This window comes from Podarcis bocagei, assembly GCF_964188305.1.
Source record: "Podarcis bocagei genome assembly, chromosome: 7".
NCBI classification, from domain to species: Eukaryota; Metazoa; Chordata; class Lepidosauria; order Squamata; family Lacertidae; genus Podarcis; species Podarcis bocagei.
The window spans coordinates 77,501,111-77,528,706 of record NC_138132.1 but is presented as its reverse complement, the minus strand read 5'-3'; the positions used below and the strand labels follow the sequence as shown (position 1 = coordinate 77,528,706).

At 46.4% G+C, this 27,596-nt stretch overlaps 1 protein-coding gene across 2 annotated transcripts; it reads right to left on the bottom strand.

Annotated features, from left to right (window-relative positions):
- Nucleotides 1-1,133: 1,133 nt before the first annotated feature.
- On the bottom strand, nt 1,134-27,361 carry SLC25A33 (solute carrier family 25 member 33). Of its 2 annotated transcripts, none has more exons than XM_081201651.1 (7): nt 27,107-27,361; nt 10,901-11,080; nt 10,653-10,730; nt 7,297-7,397; nt 3,652-3,718; nt 2,519-2,802; nt 1,134-1,518 (listed from the first exon to the last, which is right to left on the bottom strand). In XM_081201651.1, the coding sequence occupies exons 1-7, from the start codon at nt 27,157-27,159 to the stop codon at nt 1,316-1,318; spliced, it is 966 nt and encodes a 321-aa protein (XP_081057777.1). In that variant the 5' UTR covers nt 27,160-27,361; the 3' UTR covers nt 1,134-1,315. The 2 variants fall into 2 exon arrangements, with proteins under 2 accessions (XP_081057777.1, XP_081057776.1); XM_081201650.1 differs by lacking the exon at nt 27,107-27,361 and adding an exon at nt 16,294-16,430.
- Nucleotides 27,362-27,596: the final 235 nt, after the last annotated feature.

Sequence of the window (27,596 nt, the reverse complement as noted above, 5' to 3'; positions counted from 1 at the left end):
AAGCAATGTGTAGCCTCCGGAGCGCCGAGGCTTCGCGTTGCTATCGCTGAAGCCAAGGACCCTGCATTTGCTCCATAGGACACACACACATTTCCCCTTAATTTTTGGAGGGTGGAAAAGTGTGTCCTATAGAGCGAAAAATACGGTATTCCATGCAGTTTGGAATAACTGAATAAAAACTTAGTTGCGGGGAACCTTTGGCTCTTCCAGAGTTGCTGAGCGACAACTCCCATCAACCCTGGCCAGCAAGGATGATGGGATTTTCAGTTCTGCGACACCCAGAGGGGTATATATTCTACCTGTTAAGTGATTGGTGGGCCACTGAGCTCGCTCAGTCGTCGGTGAGCCATTTCTCTACGCTTTTGAGTCCTCCACCTCCATTTTTTTTTTGGACTTTTGCAAACTAATGTCTTGTTTCCCAGCCAGCCCTGTTTTGACTATAATCCAGTCCAGCTGAATTTGCTATTAGATGGGAGTGATGATGAGAATAACCCTGAACATGGGAGGGTTCCATCTAGCCATTACAAACACTATGGTGTGATAAAACATTTCCTCCAGATGTTTCAAGGATTCCAGATCCCATCAATCCTCAGATAGCAAAGCCAATGGTCAGGGATGATGGGAATTGTATTCCAGCAACACTCACAGATTCCCCATCTCTGCTCAAAATGTTGGACTACAATGGCCAGAGATGACCTGGAGTTCCTGGTCTAGGCCAGCAATATCTGGAGGGCCCCAGGGTCCCCATATTGGCTTAAAGCTAATTTTATTAATCATCGGGTCTAGAGACTTGATTTTTGTTTTTAAAAAGCAAAACCAAGAATCACCGTGTGAAATCATACTAGGCACCAATTTCTATGTTTGTGAAGCCTCGTATCTTCTGAGATTACAAAATACTATTCTTCCAAACATCCCATCCAACGGTTTTTGCTTCATTGGGTTGGGGGTAATAGATGAAAGACCCAAGGTGTGTTATGTAAATTAAATAGTGATTTTAATTTAGTTTTGTCGTTTTTAATTTCTGAACCTCGTCTCTTTCAAGTTAAAAAAAGGTAATAATTAACTATTAACATTTAAACATCAACACCTTTCAGAAAGCATGAATCCCCTAAGGAAGTAAATAACGAAAAAGAGAGCAGAAAATAAACTTTTTAAAAGAGAGCGCGTTATCAAGCAAAATGATCCATGATTTTTCCAACTCTCCAGTCCTGTCCGACTGTTTGAAACGGCTCTTTGCGAAGAAACTGGCCTGTGGAAGTTTTAACAGTTTTTTGTTTGTTTGTCTGAGTGCGTTTTTGATTCAAGTCTTGGTTGGCTACTTAACTCGGTCTTCTAACAGGTACACTATTAACTCGTAGGTAGACAGGACAATAGCCGTGTTTGGGATCTGCCGCATGAGCTGGGCAAAGAGTCCTCTGTAGAAGGCCAAGTAGCCCTCTTCCCGAAACACCAGCCGCGCCGTCTGGACAAACGTCTTGTACTTGGTGCCTTCCTCCCGTAGTCTTGTCCGTATAACCTCTAGGGTAGGAAAAAGAGACAAATTAAAGGTGTTGGAATAATAGATCTGTAGAGTTGGAAGGGACCTCTAGGGTCATCTAGACCAAACCCCTGCAACACCCATTTTAAGTTTTCCTCAGCGAGTTAGCTGGCGGCATAGTGTAGTGGCAAACTGTTTTGCTTGCAAGAAAGAATTTTAGAACATGAAGTTTCTGTATTTGCATAGGCTGCTGTTTTGCTGAATTCTGGTTTGCAAGAGGGGACAAGGGCACACCTGCCAAACAACCAGGTACCACCCATCCTCTTTTCAAGCATACCTCCCAGCAGGGGCTGGGAACCATTTTAGCTCCACGGGCTAGATCCTTATCAAAACTGGCAATTCCACAATGACATCAGGTGCAAGGTGCTTTCAAGTCCTGAACACGGGTCTTCAAAGCACCTTTCAAGGCAATGCTAAAACCGAGTTGGCCCCCATTGCTTTTAGGAGGGGGTTCCATGCAAACCACTTCCCAAATCAGGAAGGGTTTGCAAGAAATTCAGCCGAACCAGAAAGGATTTAAGGCCCACCCCCCAATCAGTAAATAAGTGTGTGTGTGGGGGGGTGTTAAATCCCACTCCGTTTTGTCAGCATGTCCCTGTTCCCTGCTGCGGTTTAAATCCTGCTTAAATCGTAAGGTTAAATCCTGCTCAGTTGGATGCCAGCCCACCCACTCTCTGGGTGTTCACAGCAAATGCAGGATTCAACCCTGCCCGCCCTCCCACCCACCAGATGTCACGAGAAACATCAGATGACAGGCAGATGGGCGTGGTTTGGGGGAAATGGCCCTGCAGTCAGATTTGGACCCCCTGGCAGGCACCAGATTTCTCATCCCTGTTGTACAACCAACCATGAGGGCTAGCAACTTGATTATGAATGAATGAATGAGAATAAATAAATAGCTAAGGGAATCTCAGGAAGATGAACTGAAGGAGGTCAGTGCCTGGACGGAAGCCAGTCCAGCAAAGGGTGTAGCTCACGTACCATGTGGGTAAGCAATGCATGACGCACAGCCTTTAGAAATGGCAGCAGCGACCATCAATCCGAAGAAACTTGTGGAGTTCCGCTCTGTCCCGCCAGCGGGAGAAGGGGCCAACCGGACCTCGCTCACGTGCTTCTTCAGGCTCTCATAAATAGCAAAGCAGATAATGGTCTCAGAGATCCCAGCATAGGAGGCAGTCAGCCCCCGATAGAAGCCGCGGACTCCTTCTGTCTGGTAGACATAGCGAGCACATTGCAGCGCGTTCATCTGCTTCGAACCTCTGACTCTGGAATGCAAAAAGGCGGGTGGGGGTGGAGAGAGACAGCGATCAGTACCTTACTTGAATCAAGATACGTGACCGGTGGTCTATAGCTGTTCTAGTCCTACTCCAGGAGTAGATCTACTGAAGCCAGCCATGAATTTACTATTGTAGAACTAGCATTAGCTGCAACCCAGAATTTCTCCCACCACCCTCCATCCCCAAAAATGAATAACCATCCATTTATTCCAATTTTTAAAGGCACTTTATATTTCTTTATTTATTTAGAGGATTTGCACCCTACTCTTTGGTCAAAACGGTTCCCAGGGTGGCTGATGCACCGTTGAAACAAGACAGTCCCCTTACTTGCAGGTTTACAAACTTAAGAAACACACACACACACACAGCACACAAGGGAGAGTGGACAGGGAGGGAAGAGGAAAACCAAAATCAAAGCACACACCATTTTCTAAACCAGGCTTCCCCAAACTCGACCCTCCAGATGCTTTGGGACTACAACTCCCATCACCCCTGACCACTGGTCCTGCTAGCTAGGGATCATGGGAGTTGTAGGCCAAAAAACATCTGGAGGGCCAAGTTTGAGGAAGCCTGTTCTAAAGAGTTGTTCCCATAAAGACCAGCTGACACCGTTCAAAGGCAAGGAGGTAATGAAAGAAGCCATCTCCTGCCTATCTCTCCTGCTGAGGCAGCTTGGTGGAGGTGACACAGCTGAGGGAGACAGTGGCCCAGAATAGGATGCAGCCCCCAAGCGGAAGAGCTACCCCCCCCCCGTTACAGCCCCCTCTAGAGCATCCTTTGCAAATACACCTTCCTTTCCCTTAGGTGCTGTTTCACCAGCTCAGCCCCTGGGATTACCTCCTTTCCAGCTGCATCCTGGTTTTCACCATCCATATGGGGTTCATCAGCGAGTTTGTGATAAAGGCTGCGAAACAGATGAGGGAGAAGGAAATTGGTTAGCTTGTCAAAGCACTGAGAAAAGGAAAGGACAGCCGGGAAAAAGGCAGCCTGGTGACAGGGCACATTTGGGCGCTTGCAGAAGGTCCCGGGCACATTGTCAGTTAAAGCAGATTGGTTAGCAATGATTGGAAAGATCTCTCCCTGTCCTTTAGGTGCCCGTTGAAAATGTTCCTCTTTGATCTGATTGACATCCGATGCCCTTTTAAATGTGTCGTGGGAGGAGGGATTATTGGTTTGTTTTTGTTCTTAATTTTATTATGCATTTTGTGTGTTTTATCTACAAATAAAGGGAAGTATACAAATTTTAACAACACCACCTGCAAGAAGTTTGCAAATGGATAAGAAGCATCAAGGAAAAGAGATCCTTGTTTTGGTTTTCAAGATGTGTGCACCCCCCTCCTGTATTTCATGTATTTATTAAATATGGATACTGCCCTTCAAAGATCTCAGGGTGGTTCACAGCATAAAAATATAAGATAAAAACACAAAATACATAGTAAGAACAAAGCAAACCAATAAGCCCCACTCTCACAAAGATTTAGAAAGGTTTTTATTCTGCTTAATCACAAAGCACTCTATGCAGTGCCCGTAATAAAATTGTAGATAATATACAGCTATAAACTTGAGAAGAAGCATCTCTTGCACATCCCATGGAACATCACTTACAAGTAGCTCAGTGGCAGAGCCCTGACATCTCCAGGTAGGGCTCGGAAAGACTCCCTGCCTGAAGCCCTGGAGAGGTGCTGCAAGCCAGTGTAGACAGCACTGAGTTAGATGGAGCAAGAGCTTGACAGCAGCTTCCATTTTTCAAAGACAAAGAACCTCCGGCAGCCCTCATATGGAAAATAGTTTAATGTTTCTTTCATCTCTGCTGGGGACAGTTTGACTGAAAAGCTTTTTTGAAAACCAGTCTAAAAGTAGGTATCCAAATGTCTTTGTGCGTGTGTGCTCAGCACTAAACACAAATCTAAATCCACCCTTCCACTTTTTTAAAGAGCCCATTGGCATTTCCTGCAGTTGTGTCCAGGACAGGTGGAACATCTCAAGCTGCCCTTACAAATTCAGTAAACGTCTATGCATGAAAGTGTGTGTACCACCTATGCAGGAGCTCTAGGTGGCATTGTTGAGTCATCTGTCCACTTCTGGATATGATCAACAGAGGTGGCTTGGGGGCAGAGGAAAAAGGGTGGGCAATACTACCTTAGATCACCTCTGTCCATTGGCCCACCTGGTATAACATTATCAACATTGACTTTAGTGTTTTTCTACAGTCTTATACAAGTGATCTCTCCCATCACCTGTTACCTGAACTTTTTTTTGGGGGGGGGGAACAGATCCCAGGGATTGACAGGAAGGTGCCTTACACCAAATCAGGCCCTTAATTCCATCTAGCTCAGTACTGTTTACACGGGCTGGCAGCTGCTCTGTGGACTTGTACCCCAGCCTTTATCTGGAGATGCTGGGAGTTGGAAATGGGACCTTCTGCATGCAATGCAGGTGTTCCACAGCGGAGCTAAAGGCCCTCCTGCTAAAAAGTAAATAAGATTCTAGTCCTCATGGTTCTGCATAAAGGACTGATTTGAATGGGAAGCTGCCTTATACAGAGTCAGACCACTGGGTCCCTAAAGTTCAGTGTTGTCTACACTGACTGGCAGTGGCTCTCCAGGGTCGCAGGTAAAAAGTCCTTTCTGACCTGGAGATGCCAGGGATTGAACCTGGGACCTCCTGCATGTACAACAAGTGCTCCCCCTCTGAGCCGCAGCCCTCAGCTGTTAACAGGAAGGCAGGCAATTATTTGCATTAGCCACTGCAAATTTGCATACACATGGTAGAAACATGTAAAAACCAACTGAGCAGGTAAAATGGCCAGATCAAATTAATGGAGACGCATAGCCACATTTCCCGGTAGCTTTCTGCAGAAAGGCACACGTCTCCAAAGTTATGTAAGCGGCCCATGTAACACTTGGTTTATTTCAAGCTCTGCTCTGGCTCGAGCTGGATAGCAGCTTGTGTAACTGGAGAGCAGCTGCAATACACACACAGCTGCTCTGTGCCTGGAGATCGGCACTTCTGATCCAATGCAAAAAAAAAAGGGGAAGACAAAAAGAAAGGAAATGCACACAGGTGAGCTGGTCTCAGAAGGGAGGCAGCTCCCTTATTTGAGAGACGGAAGGAAACTGAGCAGTCCTCCTTGTTTGATTCTTGTTGCTCCCTTTGTCACACACTGTTGTTTTCGCAAAGAGGAAGTCAGTAGCTGGGAATCACATGTGGGGAGAACCCTGCTGTTGCACTCAGTTCCTGCTTCCTGGCTTCCCACAGACATCTAGTTGGGAACAGGATGCTGGAATAGATGGGCCACTGGACTGATCATGCAACGTTCAAACATACATACAATGTTCAAACAAGACTTCACTTGTTACATATAATGTTCAAACAAGACTTCACTTCTCTTAAGTCACTCTCACACCAGGCAAAATTAAGGAAATGTGGCTTCAATTAGGCAAAGACAAACGTGGTGCAATATTTAATGTACACTGCTTAGAGATTTATTTTTTTAAGCAGTTTGTTTAAAATCCTTAAATAAATAAACCTGGATGTGATAACTAGGGAAATTAACCTCATTCGTTTCAGCACGCCTTTCCTGTTTGGAAAGGCCGATCCAGACACATGACTTGGTTACATCTGTTCATAAATGTTTCAAAAGTTTTAACCCTTTTTTTAAATACACTTTTATTTTTAATTGCATTTTTTCATTACGCAAGTGTCTACCATCCTGGGCTCCTTTGGGAGGACGGGCGGGATATAAATTTAAGAAATGAAATACACAGCCACCAACACCAAGCATGATCTCATGGCTCCATGTGGCAGAGCGTGAGACTCGTGTTGATCTCAGGGTTGTGGGTTCGAGCCCCGTGTTAGGCAAAAGATTCCTGCATTGTAGTGGGATAGACTAGATGACCCTTGCGGTCCCTTCCAACTCTACAATTGTATCTTGAATTTGGCCTTGTGTTTATTCACTCCTGGTTTAAAGGTGTGCCTGGCTTCACTCCTGTACAGCGTCCAGCGAATGCTGAAGATCCACCTCTTTACCCTGGCTTTTGACACCCGAGACACGAGTTTTCAGAGCCCACCTTGTACCGGTGATTTGTCGTCTATTTTAACTGTTTTAAATGTTAAATCAGTGTAATCTGCCCTGGGATCTGCTGGTGAAGAGTGAGTAATAAATTTAATGATAACAATGGACTTGCAGCCAGGCTGCTTGCCAGTCAAGTCTACCTGCCTCGGCTAGCATTCTGACGTCAGATGATTGCAAGGTGGATGGTCCCACCCACTTGTCAAAGTTAGCCTGTTGCGGGGAGGGGGAGGAGATTAAGATCCAGCCTGTTGGGCCAAAAAAGGTCTTCCCACCCACACCGGAGGCTGCCAGGCTGCCAACCCCTTAGGCTTGTTGGCCCCAATAGAGGCACAGTTACTTTTGCTCAATGCATCTTCATAAAAAGCACTAGCTGGTAAACTACATTCCCTTCGATTAGGGTTACAAACCTGCAGAACCTGCTGAGCAGACATGGACGATGTTGCTGTTCGGCACAAAGATGTTATTGAACTGCTGCTTGGCCTTGGAGTAGCAGGCAAAATAGACGGCCCTGTGGGAGAGGTAAGAGGAGGGGTGGGGGAAAGGGCTCTGAGTTCTAATCATGAATTGAAGAGGCAAAGTCAGGTTGACTGAGAGTGGGTGTCCTTGTAAAGCGATGGCCTCTGACCTTTAAAACCCCATTAAAAACAAAAACCTTGTGCAGCCTCTTAATAATGATGATGATGATGATGATGATGATGATGCAAACAAAAATAGGCAGAATGTTAGAATGATCATTTTTATTCAAACACTTTCCACTTGTCTGATCATCTGAGCACAGACTTCGCTTTGTGGTTTGGGACTACAACTCCCAACAGCCCCACAGGATGCATTTTCCACAACAGCTCAGAAAAATAAAACAAGTCAGCTGTAGCTTCGAGAAACGCTGTACATTGTGGAGAAAAGAGGCTTTAAACCCACAGCCAGAGATGTTCTGGACTCGCCAGATCTGGAAGATGGCTTGCACTGCTCTGATTACTTGCTGTGCCCTTCTTAGTTAAAAAAAGTAGCAATATATGCCCCCCCCCCCGCTTTTTTCTTATACAGCACACACATGAAAAATCCAAACTAAGCTAATACTTTATGTATTTTATTAACATCTCATTTTTCCTTCAAGGAGCTCTAGGGCTCTTAGCATAGAGTTCTTAGCCTCCAATCCCATTTTGTGCTCACAACCACCCTGCAAAGTAGGCAGGGGTGGAATGTCTCATTTCACCACTTAGGGCAAAACAGGAAATTCCGCCTTACCCTGCGGCCCGTCCCGCTGGTGGTGGAGAAGTGGCGTTGGAACTGGTGCCGATTTCCGGCAAGATGTTGCAGAAATCTCGTGAGATCCCGCATGCATCTCAAGATCTTGCGAGATTTCAGTGTTGGCGCTGGAGGCAGCGGGGAGCCTGTGGGTACACCTTGGCCTTGAGGACTTCTGCCACCTGAGGCAATGGCTTCACCCCACCTCATGAGTGGGCTGGGCCTGGAAGTAGTTTAAAAACTAGACCATTAGGTCCAGTTGTGACCGACTCTGGGGTTGCAGCGCTCATCTCCCTTTATTGTCCGAGGGAGCCAGCGTACAGCTTCTAGGTCATGTGGCTAGCATGACTAAGCCGCTTCTGGCGAACCAGAGCAGCGCATGGAAACGATGTTTACCTTCCTGCTGGAGCGGTACCTATTTATCTACTTGCACTTTGACATGCTTTCGAACTGCTAGGTTGGCAGGAACAGGGACCGAGCAATGGGAGCTCACCCAGTCACAGGGATTCGAACCACCGACCTTCTGATCGGCAAGCCCTAGGCTCTATGGTTTAGACCACAGCGCCACCCGCGTCCCGGAGGTAGTTTAGGCCTAGATAAATAGTGACTGGATATCAATAGTGCCTTAGGGCCTTGCAAGCAAACAGAAGGTCAGCGTTTTATTTCTGCGGAGGGACAGACACCTCTCCTATCCTTTCTCCCCAGTTCTGGCCCCAAAGAAGGATCCCAGAGCCAGAGCCATTAGCAAAGCGCTCCAGCTTTAGAACAAGGCTGCTATTCTCGTCCGAAAGGCTTTTTTTAAAAAATGAAACAAAACCTACAAATGTATCTTTCAGCTGGGATCTCAGTATTGTTGTCAAGGAGAAAGGCTCCTTTGGCCAGGGCTAAGCCGTCGGCCTTTGCAGGAGAAGGGGAGAAATTCCCTTTCCCAATTAAATCATTACCCTAGACTGGAGAATAAAAGAGTGTGCAAGCTTGTCCAGCGAGCTGGAAGACAACAAGATGTTGCCAGAGTGGGGCATGTACAAGGAGGAGAAAAATGAGAAACTGGGAAGTCGTTTTTAAGACACTGAGAAGCCACTGCAAATGCACACATATTATGCAAAATCTCGCCTGCTTCAGGAGCTGTGAAGGATTCTAAAGCAGTACCTCAGCCAACCCTGACTGCTGATAATCCTGTTCAGGGCTCCCTTCCGGCTGAGATGTTAACCACACATTCCATGTACACTTTTCAAGCCTACCTTGGCAACCTTGAGGACTAGAAACCTTGCTTTTATTTTTTTAAAAAAGGAAAAGAGCTGAGACTATGCAGATACAGTGGTACCTCGGGTTACAGACACTTCAGGTTACAAACTCCGCTAACCCAGAAATAGTACCTCAGGTTAAGAACTTTGCTTCAGGATGAGAACAGAAATCGCGCGGCAGCAGCACAGCGGCAGCAGGAGGCCCCATTAGCTAAAGCGGTACCTCAGGCTAAGAATAGTTTCAGGTTAGGAACAGACCTCCGGAACGAATTAAGTTCTTAACCCGAGGTACCACTGTACTGAATTTCATATCTAGGATCAACACGATCTGGAGACATGTATATCACTGGTCTGGGTCTGGTTTGTGCCTGGGAACCCCACGAATGGTGGGGTTCCATGGTGGAATGAAGGCAGGATATACATCTAAGAAAATAAATATAAAACCCTGGGAAAGGGCATGGACTCAGAAGGTTTTTCCAAATTTATGCCTTCAATATGCACAGAACCTCTCCAAGATTCCCTGTGCACATATACCACTTCAGAGGTTGTGCCCGACATTAACCCTACTCACAGTAGACCCCTTAGAATTTACAGACCTAACTTTGTAATTTTCCTTAATTTCAATGGATCTCTCTGAGCAACGTGAATGTTGGTTACGTCTCTGTCTTGAATACGATTTCCAACACACACACCCCGCAAAGACTGAGCAGATGAAATAATCCACTGCATATTTTTTAAAGCCCTGGTTTTGGCTCCTGGCAACCTTGAGCAGGTGCCCTCTGTGCCCTGTCAGGGTCTACCAACACCTGTCCCAGAATCCTCAGCAGTAGATTTACCTGCTGGCAGGACTGTTGAGAAGCTGACTTCTCCCACAGTGCTCCTGGGCCAATGATGCTATGAAGGACTGTGGGAAATGGAAGCCGTTGCCTGTTGTCGCTACCAGGTAAGTCTCTGGTGAGTTATATAACCAAAGTTATAAGCCAAGTACATTAAATGCTTCTGAAAGATTAAAAAGCAAGATGAGAACCTGTATGGTGCTGTGGCTTGAGTGCCAGACTAGGACCTGGGAGAGCAGGGTTCAAATCCCTACTTAGCCATGAAGCTCCCTTGGGCCAGTCACTCACTCAGCCTACCCTAACTCACAGGGTTGTTGTTGTTGTTGTTGTTGTTGTTGTTGTTGTTGTGAGGATTAAAAAAAAGGAGAAGTATATGCGCCACTTTGAGCTCCTTGCAGGAAAGATGGCAGGATAGGAATGAAATAAATAGATTCGTACCTTGACGGCGCAACTCCAACCAGGTTGGGCCCCAGCCCACGAAACAGCGACCGTGGCCCCTCCTTTTCCAAAATGGATCTGCAGTTTGGGGGGGGGGGTGAGAGAAGGGAGAGAAGATGAAGCAAAACATATCTGGAAAGTCTGGGATTAAGAATAGAGAGCAAGGACACAGTGAACAGAGGGGGGCCCCATTTAGCACCGTGTGGAGCTGCTTAATATTTCTAGATGGCCAAGCCCGTTATACTCACTTCAGGACCCGGATGAGGCCCGGGGAGACAGACGTCTGACGGACCACTCCTTCGCCACTGATCGTGCCCAGCTGGACTTGCGGGTAGTAGACTGTGCGGAAAGCCAGTTTCGAAGACTGGAGCCTCGTCTTGATGACTTCCAGCGGACAGGTGAAGATGGCGCCCACTGTCCCACCACACCTGGGAGGAAAAAATGTAGAAGACATCAGATGAAAGGGAAGAAACCACACGGACCTCAGTCCTGAGCATGTGATCCACCACACTGGCATGCTTATATGTGCCGCATTTAATGGTCAGTCTTTCAGCGTGGCAGCAACTACTCTCTGGAACTGTTAGGTAGGCACTTTCACTGTACACTTTTTTGCACCTCCTAAGAACATTTTTTGTTTAGCCTCTCCAAACACCTAAAGTTTAATACACAGTTTTATTTTCTAAATGCATATTACCAACTGTCAATTCATTTTATATACTGATTTTTTTGGTAGGCCAACTTATTTTTAACTTCCGACTCCCATGAAATAATTACACTGCCAATTTTCAATTTTATAGAAACCAGTTAGAGGTTTTTACGATTAAGTGGTATACAGATTCAGTTAAATAAATAATAATGTGCCTCCAGAATTCTTGGCAATGCAGAAGAGGTTCCACAACAGATTTGAGGATGCGCTCTTGGCGAGGAAGAAAGGTCCCTTGAACTTTTGAAAACCCAGATTTTAAAATACCACATACATATAATACGCCTTTGAGGCTTACACTATCAAACAAAAGCTGCTTATCCATGGCCTTGACACAGAAAAAAAGAAACTGTCCCTTCTAAACTAACTCTTTAAGAGATAAGAGCAAGAATTTATTTAGTTGCACTTTATACAACTGAATACAAATCACAGCCACTTGCCCTAGGAAGCTGCCTTGTATACCAACCCAGACCACTGGTCCACCCAGCTCAGTGCTGTCCATGCCACAAGTGGGGACCCTGTGGCCCTCCAGATGTTGATGGACTGCAGCTCCCATCATCCCTGATCATTGACTGTGTTGGCTGGGGCTGCTGGGAGCTGGAGTTCAACAGGTTCCCCATTCCCAAACTAGAGCATCACTTGCTTTTCTTGCCCCTGTGACTCTGCTCTGAGCCATGGCACTCAACCACCACTGGCAAAGCAGCTTCAGAAATCACTCCACAATCAAAAGGGCCACTTTCCAGATAAACAAGACAGGAGCCATGAAGGTCAGGTCACAGGCGAGGGGCAGAACATTTTGCCCTTTGTGCTCCAAAAGGAACTTCTTGCATGTTCCCCGGAGCCAAGGCCACAAATGGGAAGCCCCATTTTGAACAAATCAACTACCTGATTTGGTTACCTCCAAAAAGCATGGAGAGGGCAAGGCCTGCATCTAAAGCAGGTGTGGGAAGCCTTTGGCCTTGCCTACAACTCCCACCATCCCTGGCCATTGGTCATGCTTGCTGGGGCTGATGGGAGTTGTAGTTCGGCAAAAGTGGACTACAGCGCACATCAGTCACAGACAGGATGGCCAATGGTGAAGGATAAAGGGACTCATAGTGAAACATCTGGAGAGCTGAAGGCTCCCAATCCCTGGCTACTGTGTCACACCTGTAACCTGGGCACCAGGTCTATGTGTGAGAGAGGGAGAGCAGAGTCCATTGAATGACAGACAGCAGGGCCTTTGAAGACCAGCTGTTATCTGAGCTTCTCTCTGCTCTGTGTACAGAACCAGAGGTTTGACATTGGCTTTCAAGCTCTGCAAATACAGCCACGGCCAACGCAATCAGGTTGCATTCCTTCCCCTCATGGTACACAAGCCCTGTGCTGTTCACATGTCCATGGAACCTAAAAGAGGATCAGAACGGGGAGATGAGGAGAGGGAGAGACAGTTCATTGCAACCAGCCTGAATGTGTTCTGACAGTCTAAAGATTTTAAAAACGGAGCACCTCAAAAATGCAAACAATGGTTGGCGGTCAACATGCACCCACCCCACTACCTTGCAAATACCCTACAGCAAGCAACTGATGGACACACATCTGGTTGAAGGAAGGAGGGACTAGGTGCAACAAACATGTCTACCTAGGAATGAACGCTGGTTACTGAAATAACACTATGCATGGCTTGCGTGTTCTAAAGCATCTCTGTGCATCAAAGAGACTAGAACCTTGGCTAAGCGGCAGGAAAAAAATCCAATTCTTGGGCTGCCAAGAATGACAATTAAAACCTTGTGTGCGTGACAGGAGTGGCCTGATCCCCTGGCCACTCCATTTAATCCAGTGATCACTGCGTGCTGGCATCCAATGGATGTCAGGCCATGGTATGGGGTCCTGGGTGGGCACAGGAGCACCTTCAAAAAAAGCAAGTAACATGAAGGCAGTGTATAAAATGGGCTACTCCCTCCAACGGTGCCGTCACTGTGCCCCAGTTATACAATTTTAGAAAAGGAACAAAGATGCTATCGGTGGCTAAGCTTTTTCTCCGCGGGCTTTTTATAGAGCTTCTTAGCAGCTACGCCTGCTGCCAAAGGAGGCCAAGAGAGGGTCATGTGAAAATTATACGGAAAAGCCAAGAGGGAGAGAAGGGGACTGACAGCCGGATGAACCCCCCCCCAAGTCACTGGCTGGCAGGTGAAGGATTTGAGACCCCTCTTTGCTCTTGTTCCTGCCCCCCCCAATCATTTATTGCAGGTCTGGGGAACATTTGGATCTCCATATGCTGCTGAATTTTAACTATGGAGAGGGATGATAGGAGCTGTAGTTCAGCAACAGTTTAATAATTGGTGCACAAGTTTGATTTCCCCACTTTTCCCTCCCTGTCTTTTTCCCCTTGTGTGTCATGGTTGTTTAAAAAAAAGATTGCAAGCCTGTGGACAGAGACGGTTTTGATGGTGTGTAAGCCCCTCTAGGAGCCTTTTTGGCTGAAGAGCAGGGTGCAAAAGGTCCAGATCAGCCTTTCTCAACCTTGGGTCCCCAGATGCTGGTGGGACTACAGCTCCCATCATTCCTGATCACTGGTCCCGGTAGCTATGGATGATGGGAGTTGTAGTCCAACAGCACCTGGGGGCCCAAGGTTGAGAAAGGCTGGTCTAAATAAATAATAAACACAAGATCCAGAGGGCCACATGTTCACCACACCTGGTTTACTGCATACAAAAGTTTCCAGTTAGGCAGGAAACATAAAGAGCCCTGCTGAATCAGGCCAAAGGCCTATCTTGTTCAACATCCTGTTCTCACAGTGGCCACCCAGATGCCCCATGGGAAGCTCAGAATCAGGACCTGTTTGCAACATTGCTCTCCCCATTAGCAATCCCAAGAAACTGGTATCCAGAAGCAGTGTTCAAAATTAGCCAGGTGCCAGGCGCATTTTGCACCTAGCTATCAGCTACTTGCGGCCAAGGGAAGATGCCCAGGTGCCAGGATGATGACACCTGTCGTCTCCACCATCTGGAGGTGCATGCCTGGGGATCCTTGGCTCTTGACTATTTTCACACACCAGCAAAACATCCTGTAGAATTCTATCCAGTATATTTTATCTGCACAATCAGAATAAATTTCAGGGACCAAACAGTTTTATTGAAAAACAATTTTAGAGCTGTCTGGCCCCAAAATGGCAGCTAGGTATTCTGTTTTGGCGACTAACTCTAGTTTAAGGAGCCATTTGGCATGTACCTTAAATATCTGAGTTTCTAGCATTGTCCACAAACATACAGTGCTGACCAGAGGATAGAGGCAGAACATAGTCATTGTGGCTAGTAGTCACTGAGAGCTTTTTCCATGAACTTGTCTAATCCTTTTGACAAAGCCATCCCAACTGGTGGCCCTCAGTGCCTCTTATAGGATTGGATTCCATTGTTTTGAACGGACGCTTTGCAGAAATGCTATAACTTTTGTCTGCCCTGAGCCTTCCCTTCCATTACAGTATTTATTAATGCAGTAGTAAATTGCAAAACAAACTGAGCCCAGCAGCAGGTTAGCAAATGACAGCAAGCCAGACGGCTCCACAAGACAGGGCATGAAAGCAACAGGTGTCTCCCCGTTATTTATCCTAAGCACCCTGAAAGATGGACTTCCTCTGTAAACTGGCTCCCAGTACTTTTCTGAGCACAATTCAAAGTGTTAGTGCTGACCTTTAAAGCCCTAAACAGCCTCGGTGCAATATACCTGAAGGAGCGTCTCCACCCCCATCGTTCTGCCCGGACACTGAGGTCCAGCAACGAGGGCCTTCTGGCGGTTCCCTCGCTGCGAGAAGCCAAGTTACAGGGAACCAGGCAGAGGGCCTTCTTGGTAGTGGCACCCGCCCTGTGGAACGCCCTCCCACCAGATGTCAAAGAGAAAAATAACTACCAAACTTTTAGAAGACTTCTGAAGGCAGCCCTGTTTAGGGAAGCTTTTAATGTTTAATAGGTTATTGTATTTTAGTGTTTTGTTGGAAGCCACCCAGAGTGGCTGGGGAAACCCAGCCAGATGGGCGGGTATAAATATTTTATTATTATTATTATTATTATTATTATTATTATTATTATTATTATTATTAACGGAGGCTCCATGAAGCTAAGCTGTTCAAATAAGCTCCTGCTGCTAAGCTTCCCACCTTCCACAAACTAGCTGAACTGCATCTTAATAGATATTTTAAAAAATCAGCATTCTGAAATTCCGCAATGTAGGATCTATAATGGCTTGTTTTTTTGTATATATGTATTATGTACACAGAAATATGACAGGACACAAGCGTATCAGATGACACTTAAAACAAAACAAACTGAAAACACCCACTGATTACTGTACAATTCAAGCCATCTACTGTAAACACCCACACTAATATTTTCAGGTATTGCATTACTCGTTTTCTTTCCTCTTTCCGCAGGAACACTGTCAATCAAAAGCACGGCACTCAGATACGGTAAATCCCAGTGCAGATGAGATCAGGCATATTAAACAAAAAGGAAGTGAGGGCTACCTTTGGCAGATGAAGCAACAGCAGATGACAAGTTCCATAACTCAACATGACCGGAGGAGGAGTACAATTGTGGCCTTATATTTGTATGCACCATACTAGGGTCTGTGCCCCAACTTGCTCCATTTGCCAACCCCACTGCCATTCCCCAACCTTCACTCCCTAGAGTGCCCCCTTCTCACCCCATGCAACCGCTAAGCTTTCTTTTCTTGACTTCTTGGATTGTTCTTCATGCAATTCCCAGTTTGTGATACGGCTCTGCAAATCCTCTGAGTGACGACAGCCTTACATTTTTATGTATAGAGGAAGAAATTCAAACCCTTCCCCAGCAAAAATCAGCAACGGATCATTCACACACGCTCACACAGAGACGGTATCATGGTGCGTCAACCAGTAAGTTGGCCTTCTGTGGGCTTCCTTCTAAAAGTAAGGCGCAAGGTTACCAGGCGCGATGGCATGCTCCTCCAGCCGCCCCGTTTAGTGCGAAGAATGTTTTGATTGCACGCACACCCACACGCCCTCCGACGAGCCCCCTGCGAGTGATATCACATGTTTTGCAAAACATTCCGACTTCTCTCCAAGACTTGGCAGACATCCTCAGAGCACCAGCTGTTTACCTCTTCTGCCAGGCTCAAACTCTTTTTAACCTTCTCCACAGAGACTGCTCCCCATGCCTAGCTTATATATCGAAAGGGAGCATTGCAGATGGATGGCCTCATAGTTCAATGGAAGCAGCATAAGCTGTACATTCAGCAGGTGCCAGGTTTGATCCCTGGCATCTACAAGTAGAGATGATAAAAGTGGTGGGGTTTGGGAGAGACTTAGTCCCCAAGCATCTCGGAGGTCTGCTCACATCCTGAGCAAAATTGGTCGCAGAATCATAGAATTGTAGAGTTGGAAGGGGTCCTAAGGGTAATCCAATCCCCTGTAGGTAAGTTCCAAGAAGCGTGGGTATAGTTCAATAAACCGTGCGTACCTTTTCGTGCACTCAAATCTGTTTCCATGCTGTGGGAGGTGGGGAGAAGGGTTGTGGCTCATTGTGGCTTTGGGCAAGCTGCTGGCTTTCAGTCTCAATTTACCCCATCTGTAAAATGGGGCAAGTGGACCTCAGTAACCACACAAAAGCTTTTCAAGTGCTTTGTGAAAGAGAAGTATAGACTACAAGACCAATTTGAAGCAGTCCTTGACAACCTGGTGCCCTCCAGATGTTTTGGACAAAGCCTCCCGTAGCCACAGCTCAGTGACAGAGTGTCAGCTCTGCACACCAAAGTTTCCAGCCTCAATCCCAAAATGCATCTCCAGGCAGTGATGGGAATACAGAGTTAGATGGACCCAATGGCTTGCCTCTCTATAAAGCACCTTACTATGCTTCTAGATTAAGCTAACAGTTACCCAATAGAACCATTTAAAAATAAAATAAACAAATTTGGCAACCAAGACTCACACCATTCACTCAACCAAGGAATAACCAATGTATTAAATCAAAGAGCTGTCCTGGGTGCGCAAGCCGTTCCCTCTGCTGTACACCTGCAACCCCATGCGCCGCCACATTAATAGCTGCACCGTCAGCATGAACGGTTCACAGATGTCACTGTGGATTTCAACAAAGCACATTGAGCAACTCTGGAGGCCTGGAACAGCCGGTGCAAACCGGCTCTGCAGAATAATTAATTATCCTTTGCAGCAACCAATTCTGCAGGCACTGGGGGTGGGGTTGTTCCTTTATCCACATTCATGCCCCCAAAACCAGGAAAGCTACTGAAAAGCAGCCTGCTGTGGATCCAAGGGAAACATTTTGCATCATTCCCAAGAAGAGCCAAACATCTCAGATGTGCAGAGGAACGAAGGAAAAGCAAAACAGTGAGGGGGGTGGGTTAAAAAAGAGGATTTGCAGCAGGTACGGGGAGACATCCATCACAAGCTGACATCTCGTGTCACTGACAATCACTGTAAGCAATACTGAGCTACATGGACCAATGGCGTAATCAGTATAAGGCAGCTTCCTTTGTTCATATATTTTAAGGGAACAGCTGTAGCTCAGTGGTAGAGCATCTGCTTTGCACACAGAACCCCCCAGGTTCCATTCCTAGGTACGGCTGGGAATTGTCCCCTACCTGAAACCCTGGAAAGCTGATGCCAACCGGTAGGCATCTAGGCTGAGCTAGATGGACCAATGGTCCAACTTGCTGTAAGGCAGTCTTCTATGTTCCTATTTGTCCCAGGTGTTGTTGGAGGGGATGGATGCCTTTACTACTGGGGTGGGCAGCCTGTGGGTCTCAGCCTCCTTTCAGAAGCCATCCACAAGCAATAAGTATTGAACTCTTGGTTTCGAGATCATCAAGGAAACCCAGCCTTATGAGGGATGGTTGAGGGAGCTGGGTATGTTTAACCTGGGAAAGAGGATGCAGAGATAAGATATGATAGCCATCTTAAAATATCTAAAGGGCTGTCAAATGGAGGATGGAGCAAGCTTGTTTTGTCCTGCTCCAGAGGGTAGGACCAGAACTAATGGATTCAAGTTACAAGAAAGGAGATTGCGACTAAACATCAGGAAGAGCTTTCTGACAGCAAGAGCTGTTTGACAGTGGAACAGTCTCCTAGGAGACGCAGTGGATTCTCCTTCATTGGAGACTTTTGAGAAGAGGTTGGATGGACATCTGTCATGGATGCACTAGTGGAGATTCCAACATTGCGGGGAGATAGGACTAGATGACCCTCACTGTGCCTTCCAGCTCTACAATTCTTTGATTCTACGATCTCCTGAGCATGGGATGGGAGAAAGAAAAAGGAAGTGGGGAGAGCCAGAGATAAAGAAAAGGGGGTGACCCAGAGAGAGGAGGGGGCAAAATTAAGGACGGCAGGACAGGGGGTGACCCAAGGAAATGAAAAAGGGGGCCACTGATTCTGGCCCCATCCATCACTCATGAAGGAATGTGGCTCTCAAGAAGATAAAAGAGGCTGCTGACACCCCCCCCCATTTTAAACATTCAATAAAACAATAAAGAGTAAAATAAAACAAACTCTTTGCCACTCAGGTTGATTAATGTTTAAGTTGGGCCAAGCGAGGCCCAGACAGGTCTCCCTCTTGCCCCACAAGCTCAAATTGAAGGGTGGGGGGGAGCTGACTTTTTTCCTGCTGCTTTGTTTCCTGCCAGATATATATTAAAGCAAAGGGAAACAGCTAACACCAGCTCCCTCCAGCACTACAATGCAGGCAACGCCAGGAACTTAGCAAAGACAATGGCCTGCAGTCAACGTTACTCCTACTCATGAGTAGTCCAACTGAAATTAGCGAGCCTAAGTTCACCCATGTGGGACTAACCCGTTCATTTCAGTGGGCCACCTCTGAGCAGAACCTAGCAGGACACAAGCCAGTGCTTTTTGCACAAATAATGCACAAGCAGCTCATGGAACTTGTTGCAAATGACTGCTGGCTTTTGACAGCATTTTGAGAGGGGAGAGGTCCCATAACAACCAGCAGTCATGCTAACTGAATGGATCACCCTGGCTCAGAGGCAGTCTACCTTTAAATGATAGGCACCAAGGACAAATGGCAGGGAAGAAGCATTTGCATCAGAAGGACCACTGCTGGGCAAGAGGGTGGTGGGCTGGAGAAAAGAGGAAGCCTGGCTTAGCCCAAGGGTCAGGTACAAGTGATGGTTGGTTTGTGTGTGTGTGTAAAGATTGGCGGAACAACAATACCCTCCATCCACCATTAATAGACCCTATCTTTAAGGCAATGTCAGAAATTAGCCAAGTGAGTTTTGTGACAGGTGTGGGTCCAATTGCAACCACACGGAGGTCTCTGGGTGCCAGGTTGGCAACTCACATCTCCATCTGGCTGTCCCCTCCAGCTTTCGTAAGCAGAACAGCTTATTTATTGAATGTATATATCACCTTTTCCTGCAAGGAGTACATGGTTCACCCCGCTTCCTCAGTTAATCCTTACAACAGCCCTGTGAGGTAGGTTAAGGGGCTGTGACTGGCCCAAGGTCACCCAGTGAGCTTCATGACCGAGTGGGGATTTGAACCCTGATCTCCCAGGTCCTAGTCTGACACTCTAACCGCTACACCACACTGGTTTCCTAGAGTCCTTTTGCTATGGGGCAGCTATATAAATAAGTAGATATATATGGGGAAAGCAAAATGTCACTTAGAGAAGGATCTGAAATGTTTTCCTTGAAGTCTGAATTTGTTTTATTCTGGATTGTTTGATCTGATGTTTTCGTGTGTTGTCAACTGCTTTGAGATTTTTTTCTTTAAAATATAAAGTGGTATAGAAATGAATAATAAGTCTTATTGTAAAAAATCATAATAATATGGTGCCTAGACATTCTATTGTGGCGCTTGTAACCTAGGTATAAGGTGCCATTTGGTGATTAGCTAATATATCTGAGTTCCTAACACTGCTTTAAGGAACTTTGCCCAAGGATCTTCTCTGCTTAAGTGAAGGAGAAACCATTTAGCTTGGAACAGCAATTATTGACTATACTGCAGAGCTAGAAAATCCCATGTGCCTGGTTGCCTAGACATCTTAAAATAATGTTGGCACCTAGAGAACTATTTTTTTATTTATTCCCTCAGCAGATTCCCATGGCTAAGGAAAGGAAGGAATCACTTCAGGGAAGGAGCACACTTTCCAGCATTTATTTAGAACAGGCATAGGCAAACTTGACCCTCCAGATGTTTTGGGACTACAACTCCCATCATCCCTAGCTAACAGGACCAGTGGTCAGGGATGATGGGAGTTGTAGTCCCAAAACATCTGGCGGGTTGAGTTTGCCTATGCCTGATTTAGAACATTAAAAGACTGCCTTTCAACATGAATGCATTATTATGATCGTCTGATTTTTTAAAACACTGCATGAAGCCCATAAAAAATAACTGAACAAACACAAAAGAAATAAAGATGGTGAGGATTTGCAAATGCTTTGATGGAACGGAACAGTTTTCACCCACAAATGAGAGGTGATGCAGTAAAGATGCAGACGTCCTCTGAGAGGAGGAGCCACCACAACAAAAGGCCCTGCACTGAGGCAATTACGACCAAGCCTACCCCAAAGGACAAAAATCAGGGTGACATTCATGCCATACACTTAAAGCACTATGTCACCACTTTAAACAGTCATGGCTTCCCCACAAAGAATTATGGGAACTGTAATTTGTTCAAGGTGCTGGGAGTTCCTTAGGAGACCCCTGCCTGCTCTCAGAGCTGCGACTCCCAGTGTTCCCTGTGAAGAGGGACCGATTGTCCAACCATTCTGAGAATTGTAGACCTGGAAGGATAGAGACACCATGTCTAGTAGCTGTCGATAGCCATATCCTCCACAGATTTGTTTAATCCTCTTTTATAGCCATCCAAGCTGGTGGTCATCATTGGCTTGTCCTGCAGGAGCGAGTTCCATAGTTTAACTATGTCCTGCATGAGCAAAGACTTTCTCTCACCTGACCTGAATCGTTCAACATTCAGCTTCATGGGATGCTCACGGGTCCCAGTGTTATGAGAGAGGGAGAAAACCTTTCCCTCTATCCACTTTCTCCAGACCATGTATCACTTTAGACACCTGTCACCTCTTGCCTTGCCTTTTCTCTAGCCTAAAAAGCCCCAAATGCTGCAACCTTTCCTCTCATAAGGGAGTTTCTCCACCCCCTCAATCATTCTGGTTACCCTTTTTCGAACCTTTCAAAACTCTGCAGCACCCTTGCTGAGGTGGGGCGATTCACTTCCAAAATCGATCTTGGCAACTCACGCCAGCCAGTGAGCCAAGCTGCATATTCAGGATCGAGCGCTTAATTTTGGGGGGCAGGGTCCAGACCCAATACAACTCCCTCAAATGCTGGCTCTGAAGATACATACAGAATACACACAGATCTATGAATATATGCAAGCAGAATAGCAAATGGGGGGGACCTAATTGTTTTAACAACCACACCCTATTAAGGGTTTCCACATGCAGGTCCAAATCTCAGGGCCACACCAGGGAGAAAGTGCTGCTATACTGGCATTCCGCCTTGAAGGGACAGCTTTATATAAAGGTAGGCAGGAAGCCCTTAAGCTAATTAAGTATCTTTCATCCTGGATTCCATCATCTTGCGGTGGAGAGAATCTAAGCCCTAAGTAATTATTTATACAGATTTGGAAAGGAGGGAGCGAGTGGGAAAATAAAAGCTTGCAAAGGAATGCAGATACAGTGGTGCCTTGCAAGACGAAAAGAATCCGTTCCGCGAGTCTCTTCGTCTTGCGGTTTTTTCGTCTTGCGAAGCAAGCCCATTAGCGGCTTAGCGCTATTAGCGGCTTAGCGGATCAGCTGTTAAGCGGCTTAGCGGATCAGCTGATAAGCGGCTTAGCGGATCAGCTGATAAGCGGCTTAGCGGATCAGCTGATAAGCGGCTTAGCGGCTTGGGAAAAAGGGGGGGGGAGAGGGAAAAACCCCCGCAGGAACTTGCAAGACATTTTGGTCTTGTGAAGCAAGCCCATAGGAAATTCGTTTTGCGAAGCACCTCCAAAACGGAAAACCCTTTCGTCTAGCGGGTTTTCCGTCTTGCGAGGCATTCGTCTTGCGGGGCACCACTGTACAGTACTGAGAAAACCGCCTCCTGTATTTCAAAAGTGTGATCCTAAGCACACTTCCCAGGAAGTAAGGTCTATTGAACTCACAGAATCATAGAACTGCACAGCTGGAACGGACCTCAGGGTCCTTGCAATGCAGCAATCTCAACTCAGTGGACCCTCCGTAGATGCAATGATGCCTTGGATTAAACTAAAATAAAAGAGTCTTTGTTACAAAGGCTTCGTCCCTGTGGGTCCCCTGAAACCAAATCCAAACCTCTGGGGGTTGCATCCAATGTCCGTCCTACACTGAGTAGACACAATGAAATTAAAGAACATGGCTAGCACAAGTCCATCAATTCAGTGGGTCTACTCTGAGTAATAGTATATTTTATTACATTTATATCCCACCTCAAGGGTAAGTACATAGTTCTCCTTCATATTTTATCCTCACAACAATCCTGTGAGGTAGGCTAGACTGAGAGGCAGAAGGTTACACCTAAGGCCAAGTGGGGATTTGAACCCTGGTCTCCCCCAGGTCTTAGTCTATAACACTCTCCAGGGTTTCTCAAACTTGGGTTTCCAAGTTGTTGGACTACAACTCCCATCATCCATAGCTAGCAGTGGCAAGGGAGGACAATGTTTGAGAAACTAAACACTATGCCGCACTAGCTCCACATTTTATAAAGCATCACACACATTATATGAAAGAATAACATGACTAAGGAATCACTTAGTTGTGATTCCTGCAATGCAAGGGGTTGGACTAGATGACCCTTGAGGTCCTGTACAAATCTATGCTTCTATGAATTTCAGAAGGCCATGTTCATTGATGTCACAGCTTTGAAGGCATGGTATGACTATGTATACTTGGTCAGGTGGGAGGAGCGTAAAAAGTGAAGTCAGAGGGAGATGAAACACAGGAAGTTACAGAAAGTGCTAATTACGGTATGTACTGAAAGCTGACAATTCACAAAACAGTTTCTGATGACACAGACAGATAACCTGTCATTAGAAAGCCAGTCAAGGCATACAATGCGGGGAAATAATCCTCTGTCTTGGTTCAGTCTGCAAGTAACAGCACTGAAACTCTTGAGGCACTGATGTAATAACGAAGAAAGTTACCATTTTAAGAAAACAGTCATTGCACACAAGAGAAAACAAGCATTTACACACACACACACACACAGAGAGAGAGAGAGAGAGAGAGAGAGAGAGAGAGAGTAGGGATTACAAGTCAGTCTGCAATTCCCTCCCCATATACAGTGGTACCTCGGGTTACATACGCTTCAGGTTACATACACTTCAGGTTACAGACTCCGCTAACCCAGAAATATTACCTCGGGTTAAGAACTTTGCTTCAGGATGAGAACAGAAATCGTGCTCCGGCGGCACAGCAGCAACGGGAGGCCCCATTAGCTAAAGTGGTGCTTCAGGTTAACAACGGACCTCCGGAACGAATTAAGTACTTAATCTGAGGTACCATTGTAGAGGGCACATTTTCTAAAAACACAGCACAGATCCATCCCCAAATGATATTGAGGCTGGCATGGAATCCTGTGTGCATCTATATGGGAGAAAGCACTAATGACCCCAGAGTAGACTTCCTTCTGTGTAGACACAGGAAAGTTCCCTTATTCAGAGTCAGACAATTGCCCCATCTAACGCAGTACAGTACTGCCTACACTGACAGGCAGCCACTCTCCAGTGTTTAAGGCAGGGTATCTCTGAGCCCTACCTGGAGATGCTGGGGATCAAACCAGGCACCTTCTGAGCTACATCCCTTCCTTATAAACATGCATGGGAATGTGCTCTGCTTACTTAGAAGTCGGTTCTATTTTTAAAAGCTGAGTTTACTTCCCATGTAAGAAGAGACCTAGATCTGAGATCCAGGGTCCTTCCTCCGTCACCATGGATCAAAACACCACACACACAGCGTGCTGCACAAAAAAGATACCCAGACAGCACTCTTGCTTACAAAACACAAAGCTGCCTCAGTTCTACTCTGGCCTGGTATGATGCAACGCTTGGACAGATATATCCGTATAACATCCCTCTTTGCCCAAGAACCAGCGCAGAGCAGACAAGGCAGCGTGAGACTTGCAGCCAGGAAGCAACAATTTATAATGCAGTATTTGCCTAAAGCATGACAAATGAAAAGGGGGAGCCGAAAGCCAAGAGTAAGCTAGCTAGCTAGCTGGGTTGGGTGTTTTTTTAGTAGTGATGGAGGGGAGAGCAGGATTTCCCTACACTTTGCTAACCACAAATAAGCAGATGCATGAAGCAGACTTTGGAGGGAGGGACGGATCACACACAATTTAGTGTCTCTGCACTCCCAGATTAGTTGTCTATAAAAAGCAAGCCGGGGAAACCCACATCCTCAGAACGTGGAAGTCCTTTCTGAATAGAACAAGGACTTAAAATAATAATAATAGAAATGCTTTTATTTTCACTTTCAAGACAATTAAAAAAGAGGCTATGGTACAGTACTTCCAAACAAACAAACAAACCACAGACACATTCTAAAGTCTCCCCAGATTCCTGCCTAAGATCTGGTCATGCCTGTTCAGGTATCCATTAGGCCCAGGATGGCAAGAGGAACGGGTCTGCCCCAACCTTTCAATGCATGCAATAAACCTGCCTTGGGATATAATAGAAACAGACTTCGCCAACCTGGCGCCCCCCAGAAGTCTTAGACTACAACTACATTGGGAGTTGTAGTCCATAGGAAGCTGCCTTATACAGAGTAATACAACTGTCCCATTTAGCTCTGAATTGTCTGCACTGACTGGCAGCAGCTCTCCAGGGCTTCAGGCACAAATTCTCTTCCAGTCCTACCTCCACTGGGGATTGAACCAGGAGGCTTCTGCATGCAAAGCAAGACACCCCACCAGTGAGCTGTGGCTGCAGGTGTAGCCCAAACCACTTTAGACCATTGCTCTTGTAATGTACACTTTTCATCTGTAAAGCACTTGAAAAGCTCTACTGTTCACTGAGATATGTTAGTCCCATTTTACAGACAGGGTGGTGTTGGCTGAGAGAGCCAGCAGCTTGCTCAAAGCCACACAATGAGTTCACGCCTGAGCACAGGTCTGATCTTGCTCTGCTGGGAAAGTAAAGGACCAAAAATAAAAGGGCCTAGTCCAGTGTCCAATCACAACCTTCTGGAAAGCTCACAAAAGGACAGAGTCCTGCATTTATACATGGATGCAATGAAATGGCACACCCTGCATAATTATTTCCAACCTTCTGAAAAGCCATTTAAGGCACTAGCCATGAGGGAATAAGTAAACTGGCCTACCTCACAGGGCTGCTGTAAGTGCATTATTATTTTTATTACATTTACAGCCTGTCTTTCCTTCAAGGAGCTCAACACAGTGCTGATTCTCACTGACACATGTGCATATTTTACCCTTACAATAATCCTGAGAGATAGATCAAGTTGATGGAGGGCAAACTGGCTCAAGGGCACCTGGTGAGGTTCATGGTTCAATTGGGGGATTTGAACCCAGATCTCCCTGTTTCCAGTCTGACACTCAAACCCAAGAAAGGGGAACCTGCAGGCTTCCAGATGCCCCGACTACTGGACCATGGGAGATGGAACCCAAACGCGCCTGGAGGGCTGCAGGCTCCTACACCCCTGGCCTAACCACTATGCCACATGTGTACAAACACAACAGACATTCTAAAGCACTAAATGAATGCCACAAGCTATCACCAGCAAGGGGTTATGAAGTGTGTGGGGAGCACATGTGTATGTTTGTGTTTCCTTATAAATAAACAAGGCCTACTAGGTTGGATGGAAGGTTCATTTATCCAAGCATTTTGCTTCCAATAGAATGTGCACTGCTGGGCACTCCTTAGCAGGTATTCTCAGGACCTCAGAGGTAGGCTGTGCCTGTATATGGATGTACCATTTTGAAGTCACGGAAGAGAAAAGCAAAGAAGAGGGAAGGTAGGAAGAAAGAAGAGGAGAATGTGGAAAGGGGTGAATGGAGGAAAACATAAGAAAAGCCTTGCTGGATTAGGCCAGTGGCCCATCTAGTCCATCATCCTATTTTCACAGTGGTCAATCAGGTGCCCGTTATGGGAAGCCTGCAAGCAGGAACACAAGAGCCCTCTACCCTTCTGTGGTTTCTGGCAAGTGATATTCAGAAGCATTAGCTTTTTACTGCCTCTGACCCTGGAAGCACAGCATAACCATCATGGGCAGTTGCCATTAACAGCGTTATTTTCTCCCCACCCCCTTGAAAGAGGAGGCTGAGAAAATGGGTAAGATGAGGATAATGACATAAAACAAAGCAGGGTGATATATAAAGAGAGACAGAATGAAGATTTGAGACAACAAATAAATGGAAATTCAGAGAGGGAGAGGAAGGGTAGTGGTCAAAAGGGAAGGCAAGAAAGAAGAGATGAATGGAGAGAAGGCGTTCATGTGAGAGAAAAATAAATAGAGGGAATAATTTATTTATTATATATTTCATAAAAATCAAAACACCGCTTGATTGTAAAAAACAAATAAATTCAAAGCGGTTTACAGAAGACTGATGAATGGAGGAAGAAGGGGATGGATGGGGGAGATTAATGAATAAAGTGTGGGAGGGGGGATAATGAATGAGGATGGGGGATAAGGATGAATGGGGAGAAAACCTAACGCTTTAAGGATGAGCCCAGAAGGATGAATGAAATGAGGGAGAAGGACTCACCCTCCAGCGAAGAGATGCAGCAGCGTGCTCTTCTCCTGCGTGGGTCCGGCCATGCCTGCTTAATTGCCTGCCTGCCGGCCCGGCCCCGTCCGGTCACCACAATCCCCGCAGTTTCTACTGCTGCTTCCAATGCCGAGGACGGCCAGGCAGAACTGGGCCTGCGCCAACACAGCCAGCCAGGTCACGCGACGCCGGCCGCCAGCTCCACGTGCATAACGAGCCAACCACGAGGCAGCCTGGCCGGCTGCGAGGTTAAAACTAAAAAAAAAAAAAGTAGGCGTGGCGCCGGCTCTGACGTCGTCCCGTTCCGGAGGCGGCGATAGGCTCCCCGCGACGCAGGCAAGGGGGCGCGGCGGCCGGCGCAATAGAGTTCAGCCCACGATGACTTAAGAAAGGGAGGTGGGGCCAGCGTACAGTTTCCTTCAATTTTAATTTTATGAATGGAGCGCGAAGGGAGGGGGCGCAGGGGATTGGCGCATTCTGAGAGGGG